The 22,849-nt window shown below is 50.2% G+C and overlaps 1 protein-coding gene across 2 annotated transcripts in view; it reads right to left on the minus strand.

The window, feature by feature from the left end:
• Positions 1 to 258: 258 nt before the first annotated feature.
• Positions 259 to 22,849, minus strand: part of Paqr5 (progestin and adipoQ receptor family member 5) — a 68,319-nt gene continuing 45,728 nt past the window's right edge. For both annotated transcript variants that reach the window (XM_060375583.1, XM_060375590.1), the window contains 6 exons: positions 18,932 to 19,059; positions 15,653 to 15,858; positions 12,657 to 12,783; positions 6,803 to 6,899; positions 4,886 to 5,027; positions 259 to 514 (listed from right to left, as the gene is read on the minus strand). In XM_060375583.1, coding sequence (XP_060231566.1) covers positions 273 to 514; positions 4,886 to 5,027; positions 6,803 to 6,899; positions 12,657 to 12,783; positions 15,653 to 15,858; positions 18,932 to 19,059 — 942 coding nt within the window. In that variant the 3' untranslated portion in view covers positions 259 to 272. The remainder of the gene's footprint in view (positions 515 to 4,885; positions 5,028 to 6,802; positions 6,900 to 12,656; positions 12,784 to 15,652; positions 15,859 to 18,931; positions 19,060 to 22,849) is intronic.

Here is a 22,849-nt window from a genome sequence, read left to right on the forward strand (position 1 = left end):
GAGCTCTAGCTCCAGCCCCTAGACACCCATTTGAAATAAATTTAAAACTTAGTATTTCAATAATTTGCCTTACCCAGGACTTAAGCCCATGTCCTCCCTCTTACAGAACACATACAGAATCTGTGCATGTGTAGACAACTTTCCCCAGTTAAATAGGTCTTTCTGATATGAACCCATTAAACAGTATCAGGACATCAGTCACTGCGAACGATTTGGCCACTGTAAGCCAGCACCACAACCACGGCTTAACACTGAAGCCCAGCATGTTCTGATCATGTTTCCTTTCCATGTAATTCAGGCTCAGGGGTCCGATACAGAGCAGCTGAGAAATAAATAATGTTGCTGAGGCTGAAGACAATGCACAGAAGCATGGCTGCTGCTATCTGAGGCAAAGAGAAGGGTCTGGAGGTGGCCAAGAGCCACTCCTTCCTCAGGGTCTTGTCCAGAAGGATGGCTTCCATCTGCAAGTGGGTGGCCAGGATCACGCACACATGAAACAGCTGGTGACTGTGACCTGTGACAGACACAAAAGGCCATCAAGACTACCAGTCAGAACCAGAGACATGGCTCGGTGGCAGAAGGCTCCCGCTGCCAAGCCTGGTAACCTGAGTGCTACCCAGGGCACCCCAGGAGAGTGCACATTCCCACCAGTTGACCTCTGACCTCTGCACACCCATACATACACTCACATGTATGCACACAGAATCAAGTGCTAAGAAGTCATTAATCAAGTGGACACAGGCTATGCCATGCATGTTAAAATGGGACGGGTAAATCTAAGGAGCCAGAAATAGATCACATACAGGATTTTATTTGTTTGTTTGTTTGAACTTATTTTGGTATTGATTGCCTTTTGATAAAAGGTTTCTTGCGGCCCAGGCTGGACTAGAACTCACTGTGAAATGATTTTGAATTTTGGACGCTCTTCCCTCTACCTCCAGAGTGCTGGGATCACCAGCTGTGGCTTGTACACCACGCCAGTTTTTTAGTTTTATTTGTAAGAAATGCTTAAAAAGGACCTGGGAGATGGCTCAGTGTGTAAGACTGTTTGCTGTGCAAATAAAGACCTAAGTTCAAACCCCTAGCACTCATGTAAAATGCCAGACTGGTCATGCCTCTAACCCCAGCGCTGTGGAGGGTGGATCCAGGAGGATTGCTGGGGCTAGCTGGTGGCAAGGCTGGAGATTAAGGCAACAAGGCAGAGAGTGATAAAGCATGACATCTAACATCTTCCTCTAGCTTCAGAATGTACATGCACCAACCCCCACACATGTACACAAATACACAGGCACACATGAACACACGTGTACCCACTCACAAATGCACACACATGTATGCATACACACATGCATACACAACACCCTCACTCACATATACATGTACACACACCCCACATACCCACACACACATGTGCATTCCCCCCACACCACACTCATATATATGAACACATACAATATTGTTTTAAAACCTAAAAATGTTCAGAATAAGCCATGCAGGGTTAGAAATGGGAATGCTCACTGCCTGGGCAGAAGGGATTATACTGGAATGGTGGACATGTCCCAAATGGATTTATACTGTTACATTTGCTGGAGGCATTATATACCACTGTTTTTGTTTCTATTCGTATTTGTATCCGTTTCTTGCTGCAGGGACAAATATGTCTTGGGGAGAATCTGGGTAATAGATCCTATATATGAATATATGTATAAAATAGGATATATATATATATGTGTGTGTGTGTATATATATATATATAGAGAGAGAGAGAGAGAGTTCTATTCTAGAGAACCCTAATACATCACCTTACTGTATTATTTCAGAAATCAACAGGAAGAAACCATGAAGACTGGATGAGCACAGATCCTTTTCTAAAGCGACTTATGCATAAATCTGTTTCTTAAATAAATTGTTGGGCACCCTGATACCCCAGGGCTCTAACTCCGACTTCAGTGGTGTAGGAAGAGCCAGCTAAGTTTTCTCTCTGCCTCTTGCTGCTCTTCCAAAGTGTCCTTGTCTCAATTTCTGGCTAGTTAGAGATCTGATCAGGGGCCCTTCAGCTGGGATGCCATGCAGACTGAGCTCACCAGCCCCACAGCTGGTGGGTAGGAGCCCAAGCAGGAGGGGCAGACATAGGCAAGGCCCTGAGAAAAGGAGTCCTGGGTTAGAAAATCTGATGCAGAAAGTTGGATGAGAAGATAGTATTTTCCATGACTAAACTGTGTCTCTGAACCATTTACATACTGAAGTCCAACCAGTGGCCATCTTGGAGAGAGAGTTAAATCCCAGTGAGGTGACTGGGGTGGTCCCTCATCCACTGGATACGGACATGATTTACACTGAGGAAGAATCCCATGAAGACTGTGGGAAGGAACTCTTCCACAGGCCAAGGAAAAAGGATGAAGACACCATTCTGCTGACATCTCAAGCAGTCAGCCTTCTGAGTGGGAGAAAAATAGCATTTTGTTGTGCAGGTCACCCACCCTGGTATGTAGAGCTTCCCTTGTGTGTGGGAACAGCAGCCCTAGCAAACCAATTCAACACGACAGTTAGATACGGCTTCTTATTTAGGAGAAGCAGTCCAGGTGTGGTGGCACCTACCGTAACTGAAGCACTCTGTAGGCAGAGACAGAAAGGTCATGAGTTCAAGCTGAGTTCAAGGCCAGCCTCCACTATATATTGAGACCCTAGCTAAAAAATAAATATGAAAAGTGTGTGTGTGTGGTGTGTGTGGTGTGTGTGTGTGTGCGCGCGCGAAAGCTCAGTGGTGAAGTCTCCTTCCACTGAGCCTGACAACTTGAGTTCACTCTGGACCCACATGGTAGAAAATGAGAACCTGTTCCCGAAAATTGTCCTTGAACCTCTACATAGCCACAGTACCACCCATGAACACATCACGGACATGTAATAAAAAAAAATTAATGGTGCCACCAAACCCATTTGAGAAGTATTCAACAAGCCTGCTGTTGGGGCGTCTGGCCACAGGAGCTGACACAGGATGGCTGAATGTCGGCATGAGTGCTTTCTTTCAGCTCTAGCCTCCATCCCAAGAAGAAGGTGATGGCACCCAGCCTTACTCAAGTTCAAAGCACAGGCTGTGCCCAGCTCCAAATGTATGTGTATGTGAAGCAGGCAAGTGACTCTGCTACAGTTGTGATACGGTGCTAATCGCAGAGCCCTGGCTCACTGCATTCGCTCACCCTGCTTCGGTTGGAGAGATGAGCCACAGATGTGTCACCAGCAATGGCTGCCTGTAAAAGGGCTACGGCAGGAAGAGTGGCTTCAAATATCCCACCTACCAGGTCTTGGGGCTTCCTGGAGGCCAGGGATAACCAGGCTTGCCGAGCACCCTCCCCTGCTACCGAAGCATTTTCCTGCTGTGTGCCTTTAGGCCCCAGAGGACAGGACTGACGTGAGCAAACAGAATGTGGAGTGACCAGTCTTCGCCACACCTCTGCCTGCCCCTGTGTCCCCAAGCTCTCATCCACAGCTCTGTCTTCCTTCAGGGTGGGGCTGGAGTGGGCAGGTGGAGGCCTGGGTCCCCCAGCTCCTGGCCTCTGATCTCAATCTCTGTGGATTATGTGCTCTAAGCATTTTGCTAGCTGCAGTCCCTTCTGCTAGGACAGAGAAGAGAAGAATGAGACTCTGATTGGATCACACAACGCTTCTCTGGCTCCATCTCTGAAGTAGGTGGAGAGGAGGCTCCAGCAGGGACAAACATGGCCTGGGGAGAACCTGGGTGCTTACTATGGAGGGGACAGTAACTGGCTTTTTGAGTCTCTTGGTATCTAGTTAAGGAACCTTGTGCCAAAGGCTTGTGGCCTACAGAAGCCACCCAAAGGTGCTGCCATAGCTAATATTGTCAACTTCACAGTCCCTAAAAACATGCAAGGGCCAAACCTCTGTGTATGTCTGTGAGTGAGTTTCTGGATTGGGTTGACTGAAAAAGGAAGAGCCACCATTCCATGGGTCGGGGTCATGGACTGAATATGAAGCATGCTAGCTGAGTACCAGCATTCATCTCTCTCTGCTTCCAGCCTGTGGACAAATACATCCCATTGCCTCATTCTGTGCCACCAGGCTGTGCCTCATGCTGTGCCGGCAAAGCATAAACCAAAAACAAACCCCGAGTTTATAGTCACCACAACAGACAAATATAGGTGCCTTTCTTCCAGCAGCACCAGGTGGGCCAGGGGAGAAGAACCCCATCTTGCGCTGGGAGGGAATGGTGCACCATCGAGGAGCCCCCTGTGCTCTGTCACTTCTCCCAACCACACTCCCTCTCAAGTCTCTCCTGGGTGTCACATGACCTCTGGCCTTGTCCTGCTTTGGAGTTCCTGGGTCAGGAGGTCTGATGTTGGGCCCAGAAGCTGAAGCCTCAGCTGCCTTCTGCTGCTGGTGTTGGTCAGGGACACACCTGAGACCCACAGCTCTATATGACCCCAGGCATTCCACTCACCATATTCCAGACAGACAGACTTTCTCTTCTGCACAGCGGCCTGCTATCTGGTACTCTGTGTTACCTGCAAACCATCTTTCCTCTTCCTCTCTGTGGCTGCCCCCATGTTCTGTCATGCTGGGAAGTCAGACTTTAGGTGCCAACAGAATAGATATCCATTGGAATGCTTCAGGGTCCTGGGCCTGCCTGTTTCCATCCTCCCTGTGCCTGGCAGGGCACTGGCAACACACATGATGTCTTCAAGGGAGGTGTAAAGTTGCTCACTGTATCTGTCACTCACCATGGCCTATGGCTGTTGACTCCCTTAGGGTCACTCCTCTCGAGGCCCCCTGCCTGTGGCTACATGCACATTGTCAAGGATGTTCCTACCCCAGCTGGGAATCACAGCCTGCTTCAGGATTGTGCCTACCCTTCCCCCACCACACTCACCGATGTAGTCAAAGCGTCCAGGAGCCAGCCGCTCTGGCAGGTGAGCGGAGTACAAGAAAGAGGCCAGGAGGGTCATGATCATGTGCTTCTGGTGGTACAACATGGCTTCATTTCTTGAACTCTCCCCTGGGAACAGGAAGAGCTGCAGGTGTTTAAAAGAACAAAAGGTCGGGCTGGTGAGATGGCTCAGCAGTTAAGAGCACTGTCTACTCTTCCAGAGGTCCTGACTTCAATTCCCAGCAACCATATGGTGGCTCATGACCATCTCTAAAAAAGGGAGCTGATGCCCCTTCTGGCACGCAGGTGTATGTGCAGACAGAGCACTCATACATAAATGAACAAAAGAACGCAAGGTGCTGAGAAGAAGCCAGACCCATACCTCCCAGCACACACAAACGCCACAGACCAGGCTTCACCTCTTCAGAGTTGTGGCCTGGAGGAATGAGGGGGAAAGAAAAGGAAGAGGAGAGGACAGAGAAAGAAAGATGAGCAGAGGGGAGGGGAAACCCTACTAGATACTGCTGCTCCTCTCGGGGGAATAAAATGCAAGCAGAGAAGAACAGTCCTACTGCACCTGCCTCCATACGCAGAGCTACAATACAGAGCTGAGTCAGCTCATAACAAAGGCTTCAAGGCTTAGAAGGGAAGCTGGCAAAATGGCTCAGTGGGTAAAGTCCCTGCCACCAACCCAGGCACCTGCTTGCTGTGGCTCTCGCTCTCACACACACATACACACAGATGTGCACACAAAAGAAATGTGAATGATAAAACTTTAAAAACAAGAAGTCTTGGGAGCTTCTCTGAATCATCAAAAAGGATCACTGTTTAGCCTAGCTGGGTGACTCAAGCTTGAACTCAGTCCCTAAACCAGAAATACTGCAAATCCAAAATCCATCTAGGCTGTGGAGCTAGTTGAAGGCCAGCTTGAGCAACTTAGTGAGGTCCTTTCTCAAAATCAATCAATCAATCAGTCAATGGCTGGGGATATAGGTCTATGGTAGAGCCCTTGCCTAGCACAAAGAAGACATTAGGCTCAGTATCCAATATCACCACCCCTCAACATATGACCATTATAACGCTTCAAGATTAAGAAAAGTTTTTACTTTATTTTATAAATAACAACAGTCACCCCCCCTACTATTAGGAGCCAGGCACCAGGCCAGTTATTCACCCCATCTGAGCTTCAGCAGGGACCTTAAGGCAGACTCACCTTCCACGTTTATATACAAGGAAAGTGGGCCTGAGCTTGACTTGCGAAGCACCAACAAGCAGTGAAATGAGGATTGGAATGGAGGCAGGGCCATTCTGGTATTAATGCAGCCACCTCCTGCCCCTCTGCCCTAGCTACCCAGCCACTAGACGGCATCACATGAGACCTGCATGTAACTGATGAAGGCTGGCAGCTGCAGTTCCCTGTGTGTGTCTGCACAAACTGCCTCCAAGAGGGAGGAGCTCTGAGTTGCACTCCCATCCCTAAGTCTCCTGTAGCCCCACTCAAAGGAAATGCAGAAAACACCCAGCGTCCCTGGGAACTCTTCACTGCCTGCGTGCCCCGCCCCTTGCCACCTGTGCCTCATGCTGCCTCTGGGCGAAGCCTACTCCCAAGGCCATGCTGAACCTGGACGACACATTACAGCTAAAAGTCTTCATTACCTCCCAGGCAGAAGCAGACAGGAGCCTCATTCACAGATGAGGAAACCCAGGCTCAGAATGGATTTGTGTACTGCATAAACCATACAGCAAGTAACCGTGGAGATAGGATTTGAACTCAGGCCCATGTGACCTGCAGCACCCAAGTCTCTCTGCTCCTATGAGTCCCCCAGGACCCACTGCGGTGTTATGACTTCCTCAGAGCTCGAGAAACCGTGAAGTCCCTGGCACTGCTGACAGAAGAGGAGAGGTAGCCCATGTCCTTACCCGGTAGAAGATGGGGAGTGAGTCCCAAGTGTAGGGGTAGGCGAAGGCGAGGACCCGGAGCAGTTTGCAGAGCCTGGGCTTCTGCAGTTCAAGAAACCTGCAGTCAGGGAGGAAATGGAAGCTTTTCAGGAACGCACACATGTGTTCATGGCTCGTCAACAGAGGGAGAGCACTTTTACACAACCTCCATGGACCACAGCTTTTCCATGAGCCTCTGGAAGTCCTTCTACATTGGTAGAAACTATAAAAGCTCAGCTAAGGAGATACTTGTCTCTGAGAGCATGAAATGCAATGGTGTGCGAACCAAGATGGACGAGGCTGGAGAGACTTCAGGCAAAATCCCTGCAAAGGTCAGAGGACTTACCAGCAAAGAGGTTCTAGAAGGCTGCCACCACTGAGACAGGAAGGGACCTTAAGCACAGATCCTCGGTTGCACATTCATATGCAACCCAAGTAACTGGAACCAGCCAGGTGATGGCCACCCAAAGACCTGGGTTCAAGCGGGTGCTGGATAGCCCAGAGAAGGTTCTAGACTATTTATACCATGCGCAGGAACACTGGCCCGAGGAAAGCTTTCCCACTACCCTCCAACGCAAAGACAGAATCCAACAGGAATGCACTGCACTAACTGTTTAGAAGCAGGAAGTAGGACCTCCTGGATGGGTAGGTCACCACTGGGCCTCTGAAGACCTAGAGAGGGGTAACAGCTTTAGACCTGGGAGTTTGGCAGCACAGATGCCCAGGCTGGAGGTCAGGTGGTCAGGAGGTCAGGAGGTCAGGGCTGAGCTAGGAGACTCTACCCACAGCTGCAGCTCCTGTGGTAGAGTTCCTGCTAGCATGCCAGAAGCCCTGGGTTTCATCCCCAGCCCTTATAAAGCAGACATGGTGACACATGCCTGTGATCCCAGCACTTGGAAGTCAAGGCAGAAGGATCAGAAGTTCAAAGACATTTTCAATATATTTTATAGAGTGAGTTTGAGGTCAGTCTGGGCTATAGGAGACCCTGAGTCCAACAGCCAAAACAAAACCCAATTATCTTCTTTTTGTTTGTTTGTTTTTTCAAGATAGGGTTTTCTCTGTGTATCCCTGGCTGCGCTGGAACTCACTCTGAAAAACCAGGCTGGCCTCGAGCTCACAGAGACCTGCCAGCCTCTGCTTCCCAAGTCCTGGGACTAAAGGCATGAGCTGCCGCTGTCGCTACCTCCACCACCACCACCACCACCACCCAGTTTCCAATTACCTTCTCAATTACACTGTAACAGTGGGGGCAGAGGCAGTGCTGCTACAGTTTCATAGGGATGTACTAGGTTCCAACACAAGCTAGACACATCAGAGCCATGCTGCTATGGCAGGTTTCCTGTAAAGCTGTGTATGGCCAGTCCCTCCCTCACAGTGTTGTAAGGACTTAAAGGGGCACCAAAGCCTTTAGGATCATGCAGAGACCAGTCACTAAATGTAGCTCTGAAAACAAACCACTCCCTGCTCATCTCAAAGCTTGTTGAAGCAGAGGTTACATAACAACAAGAGAGAGGATGGGTACCGGGTGGACGATCTGAGGAGGAGCTGAAAAGAAACAGCTAGAATTTAGCCCAAGGTGTCTGTCCTTCGACTGTCACATTGCCCTGCCTGCCCCTGACAGGCCCAGCCTCTGCCTTTCTTCCCCAGGGCCCAGAGGAAACACATTCCCACCATCCCAGCAGCAGCTGGCCCCGTATGTGTCTGGCATGTCTGGGGCAGGCTCACCCCTAAGAATGCTCCTGTGGCCACTGACACGCAAAGAAAACCTGGCTCTGACTTGGTGAGGGCTGTACCCCAAAGCTTGGGTTTCCTGCGACATGAGTCCACATGTCACCCAGGCCTGAAAAAGTGCTTCCGCAGGGGGCAGATGGACCAAACTCTACAGCAGCAAAGCTGAGTACAGGGAGAAAAGGGAGAAGCAGACTGAAAGAGCAAGGGAGGTTGCAGTTCCACATCAAACCACAGGGTGTCGCCACAGCCAGAGATTCCTGGAGGCAGCAGCCTTGGCCAGAGACACCCAGCCACAGTGTCAAAGTATAGCTGGTTTACACAGCCTGGGGTCGAGAGCTCCGCCCAGGAAGCAGTCCAGGATTTGGGGAGAAGCCTCCCTTAAGACCAGGTTGAGTTAATAAATCTTTGCAACTGAAACGTCAAATCTAATGCCTGATGCAAGCAGTTAGATGGAAGTTATTCAACTGCAAAAGTACACACTTGTGTATGTATGTGAATGTGTGTGCGTGTGTGCATGAGTTGTCTTTTATTGTGGGGGGGCTTTCTCCTCACTCTGCCACCTGGCTGACATGTCACAGCCTGCAGAACTCCATCCGCTGAGCCACTGCCCCCATTCTGACCCCGGCCCTCTTGAGGCTGGCTTTTATCACTCTACATACTGAGGTGTTGTTCCTCTGATCCAGGTAACCTGGTGACAGTCACCATACTAGTTGGGAGTACACATCTGTGTCAACACTGGGGTGCTAAGGTAAAAGGGTAGCCCTAGGCTACATAAGGAGCACCACAGCAGCCAGAGCTACACAGTCAGACACTAAACCAAACAAAACTCAATGACGCAACAGACGTGCTGACAGGAAGATCTACAGTGACCGATGATGTGAGGCAGAGGGAGGAAGGACAGCTCTCTGCACTGCCAGGTCGAGGGCAGACTCAGGAGAGAAGCAAGCACTTCTTGCTTCTTGTGGAGGCCCTGCTCGTCCTCCACAAAGAACAGCTCTTACTTACTCCCTTCAAGTGTGGCAGCATGAGAGAACCGGAGCACGGCTACTGGTGACCTATCTCAAAGGTCCTGTGGAAAGCAAACTGAGCCCAAAAAAGGAGAGCCCAGTAGATCCCCGTTCACGAAGTACAAAGGGTGATCTTCCGAGCAGGCACTAACTTTCCAGCTTGGCCTTGAGCCCTCACTAGCCACCCTCCCTCTCACCCTGCTGTTCCTGGCCCCTCCACTCCCTCCCACTACCATCCTCACACAGGCTGTTTGCTCTGCTGCAAAGGCCCTTCCTTCTCTCCAACTTCAAGGCTGTCGCTTGTTCCCATCTCAGGTGTGTCTACCTATGTGCCATTGACATCATCTGCATCCCCTGCTCTCTGTTCTGCCTCACAGAGCAAAGGCAGTGCCCTCTCAGTCTCCTCCTCCCCCGCTCTGTGTGTGTGTGTGTGTGTGTGCGTGTTTGTGCACATGTGTCCTGTCTTTCCTGCACCAGTCACCCTCTGAAGGCAAGACAGGTGTGGCAGACTTTTCACATGGGTCCCCAGAGCCCAGGCAACCTTTGAGGAATGCTGGATAGGTGACTGGGGATGACAGCCCCAGATGTGGTCTCTGGAGCCGCAGAAACAAAGTGTGTCATAGTCAAGGAAAGGAGGCCCCAGATATGGGGCACAAGATATTCCTGGCTCAGGGCTAAACACCAAATACAGCAGGCACCCCGAGTGCACAGCTCCCACCTCTGGGCCTGCATGGTCAGGGGGACCCTGGGCTAGAAGCAAGCACCATGCCCTGGTGGCTAACAGGTGGTCAGGAGCTTGCAAAACTGTAATTAACTGAAAAGGCTGCAAACGTGCTAACAAGCTGCACTGCGGGCTCTGGGAGAGCAGTCTCGGCACACTAGTCATAGGGTCCGTATCTTTCAGAGCCAGGCGCTGCCTCAAGCCCTACTCCCCACAGCCGTTCTCCCCTCTGGTGCCCCATTCTGAATACCAGAGCAATGAGGAGCGGAGAGACCAGCTACACAGGGGCAATAGCTGACCACAGGCCAGATTCGGGGTGTCCAGGCCTCCTCTGGGCAGCCGGGGGAAAGGCCAGGCGCTCTGCATGTCTATGCCGTGAGCACAGCTCTTCCAGGTCTGTGCTTGCTTCACCCAAGATGGGGACTGTGATGACATTCTGGTTTATGATATGTTAACATGTTTTTGTTAAAATTCCAAGTTGGGGATTTTAGTTTGTCCACACCTGTTAAGCGTGGTCTTTGCCAGGTGGAATTGAAGTCTGAGGACTTTTAGGGTTGTAAACATGGCAGCCCAGAGGAAGAAGGGCGGCTGCTTGGAGGAGGACTGCCTGCTGCTGGTTCGCTCTGCTGCTGCATTTGCTGTTTGCTGATCTGCTGGTCACCTGGACTTCTGGATTTCTGGACAGCTGGTATTGTGTTGCCCCCAAAAGAATCCTACGACCCTTCCCAGTGGGAAGTAGCAGAGAGAACTCTGGCCTCTGTCTCCACTAATCTTCTTTCCCGCCTACCCGGTGTTGGGGTGTTGGAAGGGAGGTAGAAGCATTTAATAACCCTAAATAAAGTAGGCTTGTTAAAAATCAAGGTCAACAAGGGACCCAAACTCTCTCTCTCTCCACCAACTGTGGAGTCCCCAGAGTTCCACCCCGGTGCAGAGGCTGTACACCACAAAGTTTAATTCCTCCTGGAATTAGGACATGGCAGCCCGGGGCCAGAAACTTTCTTCCCTGGCTCTACAGCTAGATTCAGGTCCTGTCCAAAATCCGTGATTTTTCAAGAAGATAAAAGAGTCCCTCCTCTTTTTCCAAGAAGATAAGGGAACAGATCGCCAGGGATGAAGCCACATAAAGCCCAGTGTGGGACACACGGAGCAAGGCCTCACTCCGGGCAGACTAAACCATGCCTGCATCTAGCCCGTCTCAGGCATCCTGGCAAATGCAGGGCAAGCTGTGGTGAGCCTTCTGACGCTGTATAAAAACCCACCCTCCCACATAAAAAAAAAAAAAAAAAGAAAAAAGTTTGCCAGGTTCCCCATGTGTGTCACCCAGAGGAAACTGGACCAAAACCACCCCAAAGAGGAACACTGCCTGCTTCTCCATGGCCTGACCCTTCCTGCCATGGCGGCACCATCTGGTTGGGACTGTCACCTTGCCACAACCATCTGGAAGGTTTTCTAAGCAACGGAGGAGCCCGCACTTTCAGGCAGCTTACTCCTGCAAAGAGCAGTGTCAACTAGCCCAGATATCCCCATGGCAACGCCAGCCACACTCCACCCCACAGAAGCTTGTGTGAAAGGAAAAAGACTAGCAGGATCAGAGGCAGGGAGCTGGGCATGACTCACACCACTTCTGAATACCCTTCGTCACCCGGTGCGCGATCCTAGCGATGCCAGAACCACCCATCGCCGTGAGGGGAGGCCTGCCTGGCTATGGGGAACCTTCCCTGCCCAGGCTTGTGACAGGTATCCTAGACACATGACCTACAGTCTTCTGCCCAGAAGGGAGCTGTGTTGACCCCACAGTACAGATGATCAAACTGAAGTTCAAAGGAGACACACGGTGACCTGCCCAGGCAGTAAAGGCTGCTGTAGAAGTTTTAGCGACTATAAAAACAATTCTAGTATAGGGACACTCTTGTTTAAGTTATGAAGAATTTCAGAGCACTGGGTTACATTTGGAAAAGCCTGCCCACTATCCAGTGTGATAATACTGTCAACTAGACAGAATCTAGAGTCACCATGGAAATAAGTCTTGGGGCAGACCTATCAGGAAGTTCCAGAATTAGATTAATGGAAGTGGAGAGAGCCACCCTCTGTGGGTACTGTAGCTGTCTTGAGGTGAATGAGAAGGGTAAAGCTGGCTGGAAGCACCATCTCTCAGCCCCCAGCCCTGCTGCTCTGACCCTCCTGCCTTCTTTTAGTCAGTGTTGCCAGGTATTTTGTCCTAGCAATGAGTGAAGGAAACAATACATCGCACTGCTCTACCTGGAGCCAGGCTCCTGGAGCCTTTTCCGTTGGGCTCACCTCTCCTGCTGACCGTAACTGGCCCTCCCGTGGAAACGCATGGTAGGTCCTCCCACCCAGGCTCAGAGCGCCCCGGTACCTGGAATAGCAGGAGAGGCCGGTGCTGAGAACGGTGTTCAACACAGCCAGGGCCACGTAGCACTCGTGGAAGGTACTGCAGATCAGCGCGTCAGGGAATGTGTACGCAGAGTAGGCAATGGCTGAGCCTGGGGAGAAACCCCGACCTTGAGACACAGGCCACAGCTCCGCGAGCACTCCTGGGAAAGACCGCCAGCCTTCATCTTCTGCCGAGACTTGTGCAGGAGCCGGCCTCTGGGCCTTCCCAGAATACCCTCCCCTTGCCTCGCCACTTAAATTCCATAAGGCTATGTTCCTCTTGGATAAGTGTGTGTTTGTGTGTGTGTGAACTCATGCTGTCTTTATAATCCTGTCCCATATAAAGCTTACACTTATTCTAAAGATGAGCATAGAGGCACGGGGAGAGCTAGTAACTCACATAGAGTCACACAGTGGAAAAAATAGAAATAAGCTTCAAACCCAGGCAGTTTGGAGATGAACAGCTGCTTCTAAACAAAGGTTGCCACTAATGATGATGCCAAACTCATCTGACCCCCTGAGAAGCTCAGTGTCACAGGAAGGGAGGGACAAGGACAGGGATGTCCCATCAGTGGGCTGGGGCTGGCTAGTGGGCATGGGGCTTGGCTCTGGGTTTCAGAGTCTGAGAGAGGCAGCTCTATCAAGACTCTCTAGAAAGACTAAAGGTGAAAGCTTTTGGTTGGAGAACCAGGAGCTATTACTGCCTGTCTCAGAGCGGCTGGGACCTGCATGCTTACCTTTGGGAGAGGCTGGATTTGGCCCCGTTCACCTGTTATTCTAATACGGTAGTTCTCATGCCACAACCCTTTAATTCCCATGTTATAATGACCCCCACCATAGTTACTTTCATTGTTACTTCATAATTGTAATTTTGCTACCGTTAGGATTTGTACTGTAAATATCTGTGTTTTCCAAAGGTCTGAGACGACCTCTATGAAAGGGGCATTTGACCTCCAATGGGGTCTTGGCCCACACGTTGAGAATCACTGTTCTAATACATCAAAAACCTTGGGTACACAGCTAGAGGAAGAAACAGGCCAGACTCAACCTCTGCCTCCTCTGCCAGTCAACAGGTGGATCTTCTAATGAAGCTGGTCACAGGTGAAAGGAACCCCAGCTTGGTGGGATCACTTGTAAGCCCAGTGCTGGGGAGGCAGAGACAGTGGACCCCTAGCCTCACCACGGATCTTCAGGCCAGGAAGAGAGTCTGTCTCAAAAAGTGCAAGGCACTTAAGGGCCACAAAGGTCCCCTCACCTCCACACACACAAACACAAGTGCCAGGTGAGAGGGCTAAGCATTCCCCTCCTAGGACAGTACAGAATCCCCTTCGGAGTTTACTCAGGAGCTCTGCTCCAGGGGTCCAGAGACCCCTTCTTCACATCCAATGCTCAGGAGCTGTCTGGACCACAATGCCCCACTGCTGACAAGTGTTGCATGCAATGGAAGAGCAAAGGGGCCTCAGACCTCCTGAAATTCCAGCGGGAAGCCAAGCTGACCTGAGCCCAGAAAGGGGTCCCGTGGGGGATGCTTGAGATGGGCCAGGTAGCAGATGAAGATGCTCGCTGTCAATCACAGTAATGGCTACCTTGTGAGGTGGACACAGACTCAAAAGCATTTGAATTTGTTCTATGTTCTGCTATAGAGAATGAACCTTGGGGAAGTTAAGAAATTCGTCTAAGACTGAATTTGGGACTGGTGGCACAAGAGCAGGATCTGGACCCTTGAATGCCATGTAAATATGTACCAGAGGGGTGGAGAGACTGTGGCTGGTGTCCAGCATCTCTATCAGGCAACTCACAACCGTCTGTAAGAGAGAAGTGGCTGCTCCCTGCTGGCCTCCTCAGGCACCCACGCACGTGGCACACAGACAAATAAAAATAAATTTTTTTTTAAAAAGGTGTGTGTCAGAGTCTCAGCACACAGCTGGCTTAGGAGGACTCCCACAAATGCCTGCTTTTATTAACACCCCAGCAAGCAGCTGGGGGTGGGACTCAGTTGGAGGAGGGTATTGCCTGGAACTTGTATAGCCCCGAGTCCCATTCCCACTACATAGATCAACTGTAGTGGCACAGAAGATGGCTACAAGAGGGTCAGAACTTAAGGTCATTCTTCTCTACATGGCCAGTTTGAGGCCCTGTCTCAAAAAGAAAGGAAAGAGAGAGCGAGCAAGCGAACGAGAGAGAGAGGCAGGTATACACTTATGAAAGAAGAGGAAAGAGGATGAGGGTAGCCTCCTCCTGGACAAATTCTTGCAGGAACAGACAGATACAGTGACTAGCTTTCATAGCTAGAGCAGAGCCAGGAGGGAGGAAGAAGCCAGCACCAGCATCCTAAGGGGCAGATGAATGACCCTGGGAGGAGAAAAGCAGGAGGAGAGACTTGCTAGTCAAAAAGAAAAAGGAAAAAGTCAGAGAGGATGGGGGCAGCACCACTCCACTTGCTTGGCAGTGCACCACTCCACTTCTGAAGCACCGGGGGCAAGTCTGTGTACCTCTAAGCCTCTGGGCAAACGTTTGTGACCCTATCCTTTCTCTACCAGGCACACAGATCCCAGCCCTGATGTGCTGCGGTCAGTCCACAGTGGCCCGTGAGAACCAAACTGAACATTTCAAAGTCTGTGCAACCGGTGGTTAATTGTGGCCACCATTGAAACTCAGTTAAATAGACCACAGTAACGGAGTCCTAAGTACTTAGCGTCTGGATCTGTGTGACAGAGTGACGACATAGTGAAGGCGCTCCAAGGCTTCTCCTCAGACCTCTACATCTGGTGACGACTCTCGGGAACAGGGAGGGAGGGAAGGAGGGGGCATTTACACCACAGGAACTACAGACACGACAGCTTAGGGCATACCACAGACAGCACGCAGACAGCAAGCTCCTTACTGAGCCCTTGATAGGGGCCCACATTCTCATGACTACCGAAAACCCAATCTCACGGGAGACAGGCAGGTGGCAGTCCCCAGGAAGGCCTCACGTACCCAGGCTGAAGAGATTGACGGCACCATAGTCCAGAAAGTAGCAGATGTGGCGGGCGTTCTTGGACATGGAGCTGAAGGTGTGTGCGCAGCTGGACGCCAGCGGGTACACGCAGCTGGTACACATGTACACAAGCATGGGCCACGAGTAGCTGTCATTCTGGATGTCCGTCACGCACAGTGCAGTCACAAACCTCCACACAAAGAACCTACAACAGAACACGCGCCCACTGAATGCCCTCTGACTGCTTTCTGCCTTCCGCCCCACTGGGGATGCTCCATCCTTGAATCGACACTTAAGTGACATGACACATACTGGAGAGGCTGTGGTGGGCGAGTGCCTGCTTTGCTTGAAGCAGCCGGTGGGGACGGACAAGTAGCATAAAGTCAGTCCTTAAGGACAAAACCCTTCCTATAGCATCTTTCCCAAGACACTCTCCAGTCTCGGCTTATACAGATCTAAGAAGGAGGGTCTCACTCTCTCTCGCGGTGGCTCTGAGAGAGTTGGGAAGTTCCTTCTTAGTAAAATTTCATGGCCCATAGTCATATTCAGGTCTTCCCTACACAGACAGACTCTCCATTTCACAAAAACTACTGGAGAGCAACATCCCTTTCGCACAGTGTCTGTCGACGAGGGAGACTCTGCAGATCTCTCTACCCGGTCCCTGAAGGAGGGTCACAGAGCCTTTCTGGCTACAAGTGTGTTTTTTTCTCGTTGTCTAGCATAGGGGACACTTGAGCTGTTTGCTCTTCCTCCCAAATCCTCCTTTTGTCATCGACGGATGACTCCTCGTCTTGTTTGTGGGGTGTCCCGGCTGCAGACTGTCCTAGCTCTCCCTAGTGCTGCTTTTGGAGCGGGCATCTGAGAGCCTGGCTTGCTGTTGGGGGCTGGAGCAGTGCAGGTGGCTCAGCTGTGTGTGGACATCATCACGAGCAATGGTAGACGTTACATGGTGGCACAAAATTCAAAGCAGTCAAAACACAGACAGACATCATGGCACATGAACTTGGAGGTGAAGGAAGGAAGATCTTCCTTAGCTATACAGGGTTCAAGGCCAGCCTGGGCTACATGAGACCCTCTCCCCCAAAACTAAACCAAGCCGTAAGAGAGCATAAGCTAACTATGGTTCATCCAGCCGGAACACCTGTTCAGAATCCTTAGAGTCTCAGGCACAGATAATGTGGTATGTGGTCTTTGCGGGAGCAATGGGGAGAAATGGTGGCGCTGCGGCACAGTCAAGGTTCCCTGGGAAAACTCTGGAGGGCCCACAGGTGCCCCTGTAGCTCTAGGGAGGAGAACCAGGGGCCAGAGGAGTGGTTTGGCTGTATCCTCTTCTGCAGTCTTCACTTTGAAAGCATGTACAGGCTGTTGCTGATACTTCTTTGAAACAGGGCCCCAGTGTACAGCCCAGACTGGGCCTCAAAGTCATGATCTTTCTGCCTCAACTTTCCAAGTCCTAGGATTACAGGTATGTACCACCGCACTCAGCAGAAATCTTTACAATTTTTTTTTTTTTTTTGCTGTGGTGGTGGCAGTGTTGTGTGTGTGTGTGTGTGTGTGTGTGTGTGTGTGTGTACGCACGTGCACATGCATACTGTGCTACATATGTAGAGGCCAGAGAACAACTCTGTGAAGTCAGTTTCTTCTTTCTACCTTTGTTTAGGTTTTGGAGATGAAACTTGGGCTGCCAGGCTTGCTCACCGACTGTCTTCATTCACTGTCTCATCTCCTCAGCCTCAATTTTCTATAAGGCAAACATTTAATGGCCTTCTTGAGCTGGTGGACCCTGTTACCACCGCCCAGACTGCAGGGCCCAGGACAGTTCTCTCTCTCCTCCTGCTAGCTGCTGGATCCCCACTCTCTCTTCTGACATCTAGTTGTGCTGGCTGTTCCATGCTGAAGCACACAACCTTCCTGGAACTCACGTCTGCTTGCCACACTCAAGGACTGTACACCTATCTCAGCTTCTCAAAATGACTCAAAGGATTTGCTCAGGTCTGGGCTGCCATCTGTATACTCTACCGGAGGAAGCCTTCCCCTCTCCAGCTGAATCTATGCCGGTCCACAGACAGCTAAGTAGAACAGTGACCTGCTGATATCTGAGGGTCCCTAGGCCTCACAGACACCCAACTCTCCAGGTTCTGTTTCATCAGATTCAACCAAAATCTCCCAGCAGGGAGGGGCTGCATCTGCACTGCACACATTGTCCTTATTGTGTTAACAGCGCACCAGTCTTTGACATAGCATGTTGCCTCTGTATTTTAAGGAATCTAGGGATGATTTAAAGAACATGGAAGATGTGCAGAGAGATATGGAAATGCTGTGCACTCGACACAGCGAAAACTTACAGGTCCTGATGTCTTTCAGGGAACAAGGAGTCACTCCCCACAGATGCCTAGGGAGAGCTGTAACACGATTTGGGATGTGGCCTGCCCCACCTCTCCATTTCCAAGCAAAGGTGTGTAAAGCTGGCCTTCATTCCACCTTTCACAGTAAGGAGCCTCCTGGCCTTCCTGGAACTCCACCCCCCCGCCATTCTGCCACCCTTACTTCCCAGACCTTGGCTCTTAGCTGGCTCCATGAAAGCTGACCAATGGTTACTATAATCTCTAGACAACTATACGTGCCCACAACTGTGCCTGTGTTTTTGTTGGTTTGTTTGCTTGTTTGTTTGTTGTCAGGGAAGGACTAACGTAACCCAGGCTAACCTCAAACTCACTATGTAGTTGAAGATGACCTTGAACTTGTAGTCAGTCCTCCGGAGGACTGAGGTTACAGCACAGGGCTTCCATGCCTGGTATATGCAGCGGCAGCGAATGAACCCAGGGCTTCTTGCACACACTTTACAAACTGAGCTACATCTCTGGCTCCTGTATCTTTGTCTTTATCAGGGTCTTCTCTCAGGCCTCACAGCAGTCCCAAGAAATGGACAGAGGATCATGCCTCTACAGGCAGAAAATGCCAGGCTCAGAGAGATTAAGTGACTTGCTCAAGTTAGTGACATTTTAATAAAGACTTCTTGAAGACCAGCAAAGCCTGCAAGACTGAAGGAGATGAAGATAAATGCTACCCAGTCAACAGAAGCTCTAGCATCCTATGGCAATCCACAGCCTGTCACCTAGCCCATGACAGTCCCAGATCCTTCTCCTTCTGTCATACATGCAGGTGGACCCCTGACCCTAGCTCAAAATCTCCCTAACACCAGCTGTGTTTTTAAGAAGTCAAGTCCCTGGGGCTCCAGAGGTGGGGTGTCCAGGGGGCCAGAAGGGGCCAGAAGGTACCAGAAGGGTAGTAAGTGCGTCCAGATGTTGAGGGTCTCATTGGTCATTTGGAAGAGGCTGAGGATGCAGGCAGTGGCGGAACTCTGTGGGTGTCGGTAGCCAAAGAGGATGCCCTGCTCATGGAACACCTGTGGAGGGGAGACAAGGAAGGGGCAAGGAGGTGAGACAAAGGGAAGGGTGTCTCTGGCTAGCATCATCAAGTTTCCTGGGTGACTGAATAGTTCCTTGACCTGGTCCTCTCCTTCCTGCCTTTGTCCACTCTCCTCCCAGGAGTTTCTCAGATTCCCCTCTCCTCCAAGCAGCCCCAAGCCAGTTAAGACAAGGGTCAGATGGCTTTGCATTCCCAGCTGTGCTTACCCTTGGCATGAATGTTGTCTAAGAGTCCCCGTGTTTGTACTCTGCCTGAGGCCTATGGCCTGATCTTTAGATGCCTTCGTGACTGGCTCGCATGTATGCTGTCTGCCTGAGCCAGCTTGCCCTGGATGTTAGAGGCTGGTAGCGTGATCTCTGCAGAAGATCTTCCAGGGGGATGATGTATTCACAAGGCGCTTCATAAAGGCCTTTTGATGATGAGGCCTATGATGCTAAAGACTGGACTTTAGGAAGAGGAGGCTGGCCACAGCAGGATCAGAGGGCCACAGTCTCTAGAGAGGCCATCTGGTAAGCATTGCTCTCTCTTTCCCCAACACTCTAGTAAGAAATTTAGACTGGTCAGTGAGACTAGTTTTTGTTGTTGTTGTTTTGTTTTTTTAAACTTGTCTAGAGTATTGCATTATATCAATTTAAAATGGTAACAGAAGGATTAGGAGATGGCTCTGTGGATGAAGTGTCTCTTGTACAATCATGAGGACCTGAGGTCAGATTCAAGCACCACTGTAAAATACCAAGCATGGAAAACAGTGAGAGCCTATAATTCCAGCGCTGGAGAGGTAGAGACAGAAGGATCCCTGGAGTTTGTTGGCCAGCCATTCTAGCCAATTGGTGAGTCCTGGGTATAGTAAGAGACCCTGCCTCGAAGAATACAGTGGCAGCTGGGTATGGTGGCACACTTTTAAACTCAGTACTCAGGAGGCAGAATCAGGCAAATCTCTGTGAGTCCAAGGCCAGGCTTAGGTAGCAAGTACCAAGCCTACACAGTGAGACCTTATCTCAAAAAATCAAATAAATAGATAATGTGGTGAAGCAATGAAGATGATACTCAATGTCAACCTCTGGCCTGCACATGCACACACATGCACTAATACACATGATTAGTACTAAAACACCAGGGCAAGTAGGTCCCCATCTCAGAATATCAAGTGAAGAAAAGTGAAATGTATTCCTGCCATGAGTATAAGAGCTACAGAGCTGTATACACTCACCGTAAGGCAGAGATCGGGGAAAACATAGAAAAGGAAAGGGTTCCATTTACTGAGCTGGTTGGGTAACAGAAAAGAAATCCTTTTCGTGTTGCTTAGCTCAAGGTTTCCCCCCACTTCTGGTGTCTGGGCCACATGACTCTGGCCTATTGTGTGTCTGGACTGTCACCTATTACTTGCTGGAAGTGCTCATCACTCTAACTAAAGCCCCTTTCCATGCCAGGTTGTGACAACCCAAAATGTCTCCAAATACTGGACTGGTCTCCAGGAGGCAACATCTAATTCTGATTAGAGATCACTGGCTTTGTTCTGTGATAGAGCCTCATTCTGTAGCCCAGGCTGACCTCAGACACTTGGCAGTCTTTCTGCTTCTGCCTCCCAAATGTTGACTACACGTGTAAGCCATCATGCCTGGCTAGTACCATTGATTTCAACGGTTCAAAGACTGGCATAACCTTCTGAATGTAAGTTACAGCTAATGAGATGGCTTCATGGGCAAAGACACTTACTGCCAAGACCTGAATTCAATTCCCAAAGCCACATGGAAGAAGGAGAGAACTAACTCAGTTGTCCTTTGACCTACGCACACGGGGGGGGGGGGGTATTTACACAGGAGTAGATGGACAAATTATTACAGTGGCATGCAGTATTTAGTCCCCATGTTGGAAGCTAAGTCCCAACACTTTGTAAAGCTTCCCCTTTGCTTTCTTGTGAGAGGGAAGGGCTGCAAGGGCCTCACTGGCTTAGAATGCTGAAGACCTGAGTTCCATCCACAGCACTGAAAATAAAAACAAAGCATTGCATAGCGCACAGCTGCTCCTACCTCTTGCTGTTTTGGACAAGAGTTCCCACAAAACTATAAAAGAAAGTAAGCAAAAAGGCATGTTTGAAAGCTAGGCCTGGTGACACATGCCTGAAATCTAAGCACTTGGGAGGCTGAGGCAGGAGGATCTCTGCAAGTTCAAGGCCACCCTGGCAAACCTAGCAAGACTTCATCTCAAAAGAGGAGGGAGGAAGCACACTGATGGGACTGCTGTGCTACACCATGGGACCTATGAAATAGGACCGTGGCGACCTGTACAGCAGGCGTGACAGTTCCCTTCCTGCTGCTGTGATAAAATACCCAAAAGGAACCTAGAAAAGGGTAGATTTGCTGTTTCTAATCCCAGGTCACAGTTCATCATCAAAGTGGGAGCTCGAGGCAAGCCTGCTTGCTGTTCCACACATTACCGCCACGGAGGGCGCTGCTTGCTCACAGGCTCAGCCTCGGCTAGCTTTCTAAGGTAGCCCAGGATCACCCGCCCACAGTGGGCAGGGACCTCCCACATCAATTCACAGTCAAGAGCATCCTACACAGACATGGCCACAGGGCAATCTGACCTAGGTAATTTCTCAGTTGGGGCTCACTGTTCAGATGACCCTAGGTTGTGTCAAGTTGACAGTTAAAACTAGCCAGGGCCGCAGATATGTGGCTTTCTGATGTTAGCTACGAACTTTAGGAAACCAAAGGTCAACTCTGTGTAAACTGGTTAGGCAGTGGGAGGGAGGACAGAGAAGCTGATTTATGATCTCATAAAAAAATACAATTTGGGCTGGAGAGATCGTTCTTGGGTTAGGAGCACTTGCTGTTCTTGAGTAAGACCTGGTTCGGTTTCCAGTGCTCACACGTAGCTCATGCCACTTGCGACTCCAGTTCCAGGGGATCTGACTTAGTCTTTTGACTCCCTTGAGCACCAGGCACACAGTTTGACTGGCGCTAGGTGAGAGAGGGAAGTTGCGGGTAGATAGGCTCAAGATACATTGTATACATGTATTACATTGCCAAAAAATAAGAAGACTGTAAACTCATGTATGAGAAATCAGTAAATGTAATTTCTTTTAAAAAAGAAATACAATTGAGTTAGATTTGGACCTTAGCTAATGAAACTGATTTGCTTCCATTAAAAAAATATCATCTTAAATTCTACTTTTTTGGCAAAGGGTGTCCAGCAGCCCAGGCTGGCCTGGAGCTAACACAAGGACAGCCTGACTTTCCGTTTCTCCTGCCTCTGGATGCAGAGATCATGGCATACACCACCACAACCAGTGAGTGGGGTTCTGGGGATCAGGGGATCCTAGCACACCAGGCAAGCATTCTACTGCCTGACCCACAGCCCAGTCATCCTTCCAGTTTTGGATCCACCATTCTGCCTTGCTTGCAGGGGACAGACTCCTACAATGGCACAGGAATCTTGACCTGCAGTTTCCACGATGGACAGGGAAGCAAGTAGGCCTTCTGCCTTTGATGCACACGGAATAGGCTGTTTCTAGTCTGGGAGCACTTAGAAGGTCCTCCGTCAGAAAATGTGGCTCCCAGAGGTTTCCCCACTGATCCACCAGACTACTTTCAAGTGTTTGGATTTTTCTTTCCCATTTAAATAAAAAAATCAGCCTGGTTATGGTATGGTGGGCCTTTAATCCCAGCACTCGGAGGCAGAGGCAGAGGCAGGATGATCTCTGTGAATTCCAGGCCAGCCTAGTCCACAGAGTGAGTTCCAGGATAGCCAATGTTGCACAGAGA

This window comes from Meriones unguiculatus, chromosome 1, assembly GCF_030254825.1.
Source record: "Meriones unguiculatus strain TT.TT164.6M chromosome 1, Bangor_MerUng_6.1, whole genome shotgun sequence".
NCBI classification, from domain to species: domain Eukaryota; kingdom Metazoa; phylum Chordata; class Mammalia; order Rodentia; family Muridae; genus Meriones; species Meriones unguiculatus.